This window comes from Hibiscus syriacus, unplaced genomic scaffold, assembly GCF_006381635.1.
Source record: "Hibiscus syriacus cultivar Baekdansim isolate YM2019G1 unplaced genomic scaffold, ASM638163v2 tig00110356_pilon, whole genome shotgun sequence".
Lineage (NCBI taxonomy): Eukaryota > Viridiplantae > Streptophyta > Magnoliopsida > Malvales > Malvaceae > Hibiscus > Hibiscus syriacus.
In genome coordinates this window covers 109,506-118,287 of record NW_024062700.1, presented here as the reverse complement: position 1 = coordinate 118,287, position 8,782 = coordinate 109,506, and the positions used below count along the sequence as shown (strand labels likewise).

At 31.1% G+C, this 8,782-nt stretch overlaps 1 protein-coding gene across 1 annotated transcript; it reads right to left on the bottom strand.

Annotated features, from left to right (window-relative positions):
• Positions 1–2,840: 2,840 nt before the first annotated feature.
• Positions 2,841–4,947, bottom strand: LOC120121058 (probable inactive receptor kinase At5g16590). The gene is made up of 2 exons (XM_039140533.1): positions 3,636–4,947; positions 2,841–3,540 (listed from the first exon to the last, which is right to left on the bottom strand). Exons 1-2 carry the CDS (start codon positions 4,930–4,932, stop codon positions 2,933–2,935), a joined length of 1,905 nt encoding a protein of 634 aa, XP_038996464.1. The 5' UTR covers positions 4,933–4,947; the 3' UTR covers positions 2,841–2,932.
• Between the last annotated feature and the right edge of the window lie 3,835 nt (positions 4,948–8,782).

Below are 8,782 nucleotides of genomic sequence, written 5' to 3'. Positions count from 1 at the left end.
TGCAGAGATTTCCAATCTAAGGAAATAATAAAGCCCTCTATAAATAAATTACTCATTTTTTCTTTTATTTATTTATGGATTAATGCCCAAATAAGTCCCCAAACTATACTTTTTATGCCGAATAGGTGCCTATATTATTTTTTGGCTTATCCAAGTGTCTAATGTTACCTTTATAGGTGTCCGAGCGATAAACGACATTAGTTTTCCCCGTTAAGTGACATATGTCACAATCTGATAATTTTAAAATTTATTTTTAAAAAAATAAAAAAAATATTATATTTATATTAAAAAAAACTTAACTTCTTTTAAATTACAAAAAAGCCTCAAAATCTCTAAAATCTCCAAATCCTAACACAAACCCGCTGTCGACCCCCTTTTTGGCCACGACCACCACCGCCGACATAGTCCTTGCCATCATCCTAGTTAGATGTCGTTGTAGTTATCGTCGATTCACCGTCGGAATCGCGTGGGATGATGATTTTCAACCTAGGGTTTGCGGGAGTTTAAAACGTCAATTTGTCATCGATCGGTTGTCAATCGGTCATGATTTCATAGGGGTTTTGGTCGTCTGGAGGACGGGAGGTTAGGCGAAGCTTCTTCGATGGAAAAGGGTGGCGGTCGGCGTGAGTTTAGGGGTTGAAATGAAGGTTTTCAAAGTTTAATAATTATTTCAAAATTTATGTGTTTTTTAAAATATATATAATTTTATATTTTTAATTTTATATAAAAAAATTAAAATTACCAGATTGTGACACATGTCACTTAACAGGGAAAACTAATGTTGTTGACGGCTCGAACACCTAAAATAGTAACGTTTGTAATGTTATGCACCTAGATGAGCCAAAAATAATATAGGCACCTATTCGGCACAAAATGTATAGTTTGAGCGCTTATTTGGGCATTAAGCCTTTATTTATTGTTTTTATCAACTTTTTTTGAAAATAAAAATGGTTAAATACATAAAAGGTCATTAAAGTCTAAATATATTTATATTTTAGTCATTTAATTTTTTATTCGCAAAGAAAATCGCTTCTACGTTAACTGTGTAAGAAACGTATAATGAGCGACAGTAAGCACAAAAGAGAAACTTTCAGTTGATAATATTTTAAACCTTAGATTTTTATTAATTTTTTTTATTAATTTTATTAATCAAAAACTATTTTTTTCATAAGTATTTTAGTATAATAGATATTCATCGATAGTATAAATTTTAGTGATTGTTTATAATTAAATAATATATCATATAAATAAAGAATAGGATTAAGGGAGCTGAGAGTATATTTTTTGACTAATTTAAAATTATTATAACGTAATACATGTTTAATTTTTTTAATTAGGCAAAAGGGTAATTTTGCCTATAGTATACCAAATTTATTATTTTTGTCACTATCGTATTTTTGCATAAATTTAGTCCTCGAAGTTGCTCAATTGCATCATTCTATATCTTATCCTTAACTTAAAACCCTAAATTATTAAAAATAAACCCTAAACCATAATTCTATAACCTCTAAAGCATAAACCTTAACCTCTAACTTAAGTTTATAATTTAAGGTTTTAAATTAGAATTAGAATATAAAATGATACAATTAAACAACTTTGAGGATTAACTTGATGTAAAAATACGATGGAGACGAAAGTGATAAGTTGGATCTACTACAGAAACAATAGTAACTCTTAAGTCTTTAATTAATTGATAATTCACATACTTTGTAAATATTTATTATATTAATAAAATAGATAATTAATTAGGTATAAAAGGAAGATTAATCTTATAGTGTGACCTAAGAGTGAGATTTAGAAGATCAATCAAAAGTGGTACATCGATTGGCCCTACACTTTCTTGAACCAACTTAACCAATTTCACATTGACTCAATCAAATTTGCAGCAAAAGCAATGGCCATTGTCTCTCTCCGGTGGAGAGCAGTGAAAGAGCACATAGGATTCTGCTAAGCAACTTAATTAGTACTGTGTTGCATCATAAAGCAAAGGATCGCTAATTATAACGTATACTCATTATTCACTATTGATCGATAGTTACTGATGTAATATATATTAATATTATTTTTAAATAAAAGACTAATTTTTTCGTTGTAGCATGCTCAATTTATCATTTCCACTCAATCGTATTTCGCATCAATTTGACCATTAAAATGCTTAATTGCATCATTTTATATCATAACCTTAACTTAAAAACCTAAAATATAAACCTAATCTCTAAACCATAACCTCATAACCTCTAATCCATAAATCTTAAACCTCAAAACCTAACTTAAGATTTATAATTTAAGGTTTTAAGTTAGGAGCAGAGTATATAATGATGTAATTAAACAACTTTGAGAGCTAAATTGATACGAAAATATAATAGGGACGAAAATGATAAGTTGAGTATACTATATGGGTAAAAGTAACCCTATTTATGTGATGTATCACACATAATTATTTTTGTTGATGTAGTATATTTTTTAACCTGAAATATGTTATTTTAATAATTATATATAAAAAAATCACATCAATAATAAATATTAATCGCTAATGAATTAATAATTTTTATTTTAAATAATATTATTTCAATCAAAATTAAATTGTTGATATCTAAAATATTTTTAAAAATTTAAATCAAAATGAGTATTTAAATAAACATTCTAACATTATACACCCTAAAATAACAACAATATTACATCAATTTCCTTTTTGTTTAAAAAATTATTTCATCGACGTGAAATTACAATAATAAAATGATAAAACTGAAAAATTACAAGAAAAATGACGCCATGACTGTTAACCACGTTGGGGAAAATATTCAAAGAAAAAGGGAAACTTCGAATGTTTCTTAAAGAATCAAGACTCTAAGCATAATGACAATGGAAAGATGGCTGATGGCTGATGGCTGATGGCTGATGGCTTTAGTCCTTTACTGAAGAAGGTGGAGCCTCAATCATCTGCAACATCATGAAGTTGACGAGTCCCTTCCCCGGAGCTAGATCGGCCAAGTTGTTCGATTCGGCTCATCACCTTGGCCATGGAAGGACGGTTGTCGGGATATTGAGCGGTGCAATCGATGGCAAGCTGCAAGAGTTGGACCATATCTTCCTCAACATCGGGGTCTCTCAGAAGTTCGAGGTCGATCACTTCGGCTGTCCACTCTTCTCGGACAACAGATTGGACCCATCTTGGAAGGTCTACCCCTTCCTCATTTAGTAAGGCATGTGTAGGTGTCTTACCAGTAAGTAGTTCTAAAAGCAATATACCAAAACTATAGACATCTGCCTTTTGGGATACTTTACGAACATCTGTTACCTCTGGGGCACGGTAGCCATCTACACGGGTTGGAGCCGACGGGGAACTAGCGAGCTGAGCAAGACCGAAATCAGATACACGAGCTTCATAGGATGTAGTAAGTAGGATGTTTGAGGATTTGATGTTCCCATGGGAGGTTATGGGGCCCTTCGAATGGAGGTATGCAATGCCTTTAGCAGCTCCAAGGGCAATGCCCCACCGTGTGTCCCAATTCAATGGAGTCCTGCCCGCTCCTCTGTTACCTGATTTTGGATACATAACAACAACATCAACAACAAAAGGAAACACGTAATCAACAAAGGATACACAAAATTAACAAAGAAAAAGGAATACCGACCATGCAAAAGTGCAGACAGGCTTCCCATGGGCATGTAATCATAAACAAGGAGCTTTTCATCCCCATTAAAGTAGCAGGCCTTTAACGGGACCAAGTTGTCGTGATCCATGGCTCCGACTACCACCATCTTCTCTTCGATTTCCTTCTCCGGCACCATCACATCCTTTAGCCTCTTCACTGCAACAACCATCCCTGTCTCCAACGTGGCCTTATAAGTCGTCCCAAATGCTCCCTTCCCCAACACCTCTGCAGAAGCTCTCAATAAATCATCCAGATCGAACACCTTCGCCGCCTTCCCGAAAAACAACAAACTCTTACTCCCATTACTCTTAGCATCCTTTTTGGCTACCCTGGATAACCCATTACTTCTATTATTAGTACCAACATCCCCAGGCAACCCGTTACTTCTATTATTATCTTCCTCTATCGCCTTTTCTCTAGGAATTTCAACCTCAGCCTGTTTTGCAGGGCCAATGTCCCTTGACTCCATTTTCTTACCACTCTTCCTTCTACATAAACATATCAATAGAATCAAAATCAACAGAAAAACAAGCACAGACCCAATAACAATGCCGGCAATGGCTCCACCAGAGAATTTACTCCCACTACTTTGAGTTCCACCACAAGAAACCAATGGCTTCCCACATAAAGCATTCCCTTGAAAAGCAGTCCTTGGCTGCCCTGACAATCCTTTTGGGATTGACCCATTCAACTGATTAAAAGAAACATTGAGTTGCACAAGTGTAGGCAAACGAATATCTGGTAAAATCCCAGATAAGTGATTGTTCTCCAAATACAAAGTACCCAGCCTAGTCAAATTGTTAACACTCTCTGGGATAGATCCGGTGAAATTATTGTCTGCAAGATTAAGCCTAATCAGGTTCTGCAAAGTGAACAAAAACACAGGAATCTCACCGGAAAATCCATTGCCTTGCAAGTAGAGGTTTCGAAGAGAGGTCAGCTTTGAAAAATCAGATGGGATTGGCCCAGAAAGAGCATTGAATCGAAGAGAGAGTGTCTGGAGCTGAGTTAAGTTGCCAATGGCGATGGGAAGCTTGCCTGACAGTCCCATTCCAGGCATTCTTAGCTCGACGACTCTGTCTCCGCTACAGTTTACGCCGGTCCAAGTACAGGGGCTGCTCGACAGATTCCATAGACGCGAGCGTCCACCGACAGCTGCTTGAAGAGCCATTAAGGATGCCCTGTCCGAAGCTAGATCTGAGTTCACACTGACCAACAATGTTGTTGTCCATAACAACAACATGGAGAAACGCATTATGCTGGAATTCAGTTTCATGTGTTGCTTGCTCTGGAAATAACAGGTTCGGTTTGGTTTCCTGTACTGAGAAGTTGGTCTTCAGCAGCTTCAAGATTGGAAGATGGATTTCATGGGAAATTTGATTTCTCTTTTCTCTTCTCTCTTCTTTTTTTAGGCCGGTAATGGAAACTTATGGGAATTGATGAAATTAAGGAGTTTGGCTTGGTTTTCAGAGAAAATTAAGGGGAAAAAAGAGAGAATCTTACGATTGTTGAGAAAATTGATAATCAAAATCATGCTGACGGGTAAAAAAAATGCAGCAGCACTGGATTTGAGTTGGCAACTTGGCTCTTTCGTTATATTATTATATATAGAGTAATCTATGCGGATAGTCTCCTATGTTTAGGGTCTGATTAACTTTGGTCATCAATTTAAAAATTAAGGGAAAATGATCCTTAATATTATTGATTCATTCGATTTTAGTCCCTCTGCCGTTAATTTTCATTAATCCCTTTTTTTAAGTCCCTAACATGGTTGAGGGACTAGAATTGAATGGGAATTAACGACTGAGGGACTAAAATAGAACATATAAACACTTTTAGGGACTAAAATTGAACATATCAATAACGTTATGGACTATTCTCCCAGAATTTTTAAATTAATGATCAAAGTCGGTTAGACCAAAAATATAGGGACTATGTGCATAGTTTACCCTTATATATATATATATATTTAGAGTTTTCTTTGTAAGGAAATAATTAAGTGATTTGTCATGTAAACTAAGGGATGGCACTTTTTAACTGTGTTTTAATGGCAATTGGCAAATCTCCAACCATCCTTTGGGGTTAAATTTTAAAACAAGAAAGTTTTTTTCCAACGTTAATATCTTAATATTCAAGATTTCGAAGATTAAAGACCCGTTCGGCGTAGTTTTTTAAAACACTTTTAGTTAAAAAGTTCGTTTTAATCGTAAAATTAATATCAAACGAGTAAAATATTAGAAAAAAATACGGTAAAAATGATGGTTTCGAACCAACCGCAAAAATTAAGGATTATAGTTTTTTCATTTTCAAATTTGTGTTTGTGAACAAATTATAATTTTATTCTTTTTAATGCATTGGCTCAACTCAATTATATATTTACATTTTATTTTAATAATTTAATATTAACATCCTTAAAAAATAATTTATAACTTAATAATTTATTTCAATTATTTAAAAGTAAATAAAATTCATGATTTATAATTTTATATATATTGAAATATCAAGTGAGTTATATAATAATATATTTTTATTATTAATGAGTCATCTTAAAATATTTTTTTATATTTTTATTATAGTTTAAGTGATATATTTTATATAACATAGTATTGATAAATGTAAATAAAATTTAAATTCTATACTTTTAATTTACAATATAATGTCTATAATGAATATTTTATTTTTTCAAACTCAATTTTTAACAATAATTTCAAACAGTTAAATTTTAAACTACACTTCTAAACAATACTTTTAAAAATTATTTTCTACTACACCTTTAAAAGTTACTTTTCAAAATACCTACCCAACTACCCTAAATATTTACAACTACTTTTAAAATATATATTCACGAGTAAAAGTTCACTACTTTTCCTTTTATTTTCTTTTTTGTTTTAACGTAAATTTTTATTTTATGTACATAAATTATGTTTATTTAATTCTTTTTCATAAAAAATAATAAATTTGATATTGTCTATTCAATTAAAGTTTATTCGGTTATCTTTCTAATCCAACTATACTTTTGGATTTTCAAATTAGTTGTCTCATATTGATATGTGTTCACGACCATTCAAGATATGTCACATTAGAATTGTGATAAAATTAGTTTGTCAACATATTGTCATTGTTATATTCATTTTTATGTTAGTATTGATGGTAGTTGTGATAATTCGATCGAGTGGAGTGACAAAATTTTTGAATTACTTGAATTTATTATTTCCATTTTATCATCAAATTTTATTTTATTTTTGAGTTGAGAAAAGTTGAATCCAATATATTATTATCTGTTTGTGTTCAGATTTAAATATTATTATTTTATAATATTATGATATTAATTGATTATAGTTTAAATTACTCTCTTTTAACTCTATATATCTATTCTCGATCACATGTGCAACAATGTAATTGAGACTTAGATATTATTTTTAAAGAATAATATTTTAAAATAAAATATTGATAAGAGTATAAGAAGTCAAGAAATCATTTAAAAGAAAAAATTCATAAAGAGTCGGAGTCAGAAGACCAAAAATAAATAAAAACACAAAGTTGAGAGACTTAATTGCATAAAGAATAAACTTGTTATAAAAATGAAAGTTATATGTCTATTTTACAGATATTGAGGATCATGTGACCTGAATTTAATGGAAAAATAAAATAAAATAAAAAAGAATCGAAGGAAAAACAAAATAAGTGAAGCGACAAATAATAAAATTATCAAATTTATTTTTTAAAAACCAAAGTCATTTTAATTTTTAGTTTTTTTCATTATTCGAACTTTACAAATTTAAACACAATTCAGACTGAAAATCCAAAAAAAAAAGTTGACACAAACAACTCGACTAGAATAACTCAAAAAAATTCAAGTCAAAACTATTTTTGCACATCCATATTTGATACACTTTATTTTCAATGTCGATAATAATTTTTGTTTGTATCTATTATTTATAAAAGCGTTTAATTTCCTTTATATTGTTTTAATTTAATTATTTAATATCTATTTTGAATTTTTGTATACTTTTTTTTGGATAAATTACTTTTTTCTTTGATGTTGTGATTTTATTATATCTTTGATTTATTTAATAAAATTAATTGTTATCATTGACTAACCCACATATATTTAAAAAAATTATATTTTTGAAAATGTTGATGTATTAATTTTTTTTGTTAAAATATATTTTATTATATCATATATTAAATCTATAACATGAAGAGAAAAGACGAACCTTAACCAGTAGACTATTATTGAGGTTGGATTCATACATATACCGTGTCCTATCATATTTATATTGTACATTATTTATTTTGTTATGATAAAATAATTATCTTATTTTATATTTTTAAAATCTCGATGTATCAATAATTATATTAAAATGTTTTTAAAAATATCCGTTATTCATACATGTCCCAACTTATTTATATTGCACATTATTTATTTTGTTCGCATTATGATTTTAGGGTTTGCATATGATATTGTGAACAAATAGAACAACAGAAGGTTGGTTGGTTCTCATAGTCAATTCCAAGCTCTCTAATAATTATTTATATTATATTAGAAAGGGTAAATTATACTGTTCCTCATTAAACTTTACTCTATCTCCTATTTTCCTCACCCAACCTTCAATTTGCTCACTGAACTAAAAAATATAGGAGAGAGTAAATAGAGGGGAGAGTAAAATTCAGTGACTCGTGGTGTAATTTACCCTTTGACCTTCTCTTCTTCATTTTCTCTCAGCAGGCCACCACTTCATTTTTAGTCTGACCATCGTCGATTTCCATAGATGGTGGTCATTTGATCTCAAAATGGGATGGGTCAGTTTATCTCAAATTCGTGGACATCGGAGCAAGTTCCGACAAATGAAGGTCGAATTCATACTCAAGGTGTCGAGGCGAAGCGACTCATCGCATTTTATAGCCGAACACCCACCATCTACAACGGTCGACGGTGGCCGGCGGTGGAATCCGACCATCTTCTATTTTTATTTTATTTTTAAATTATGTTATATTAAATAATAATAATAAAAATGTCACATCATCAATTATTATGGGGTGTTTGGTTCAAGGATTGTGGGATTCCCATGGGATGAGAATCCCACATTCCCATGTTTGGTTGGTCGAGAATCTCATTCCCGGTA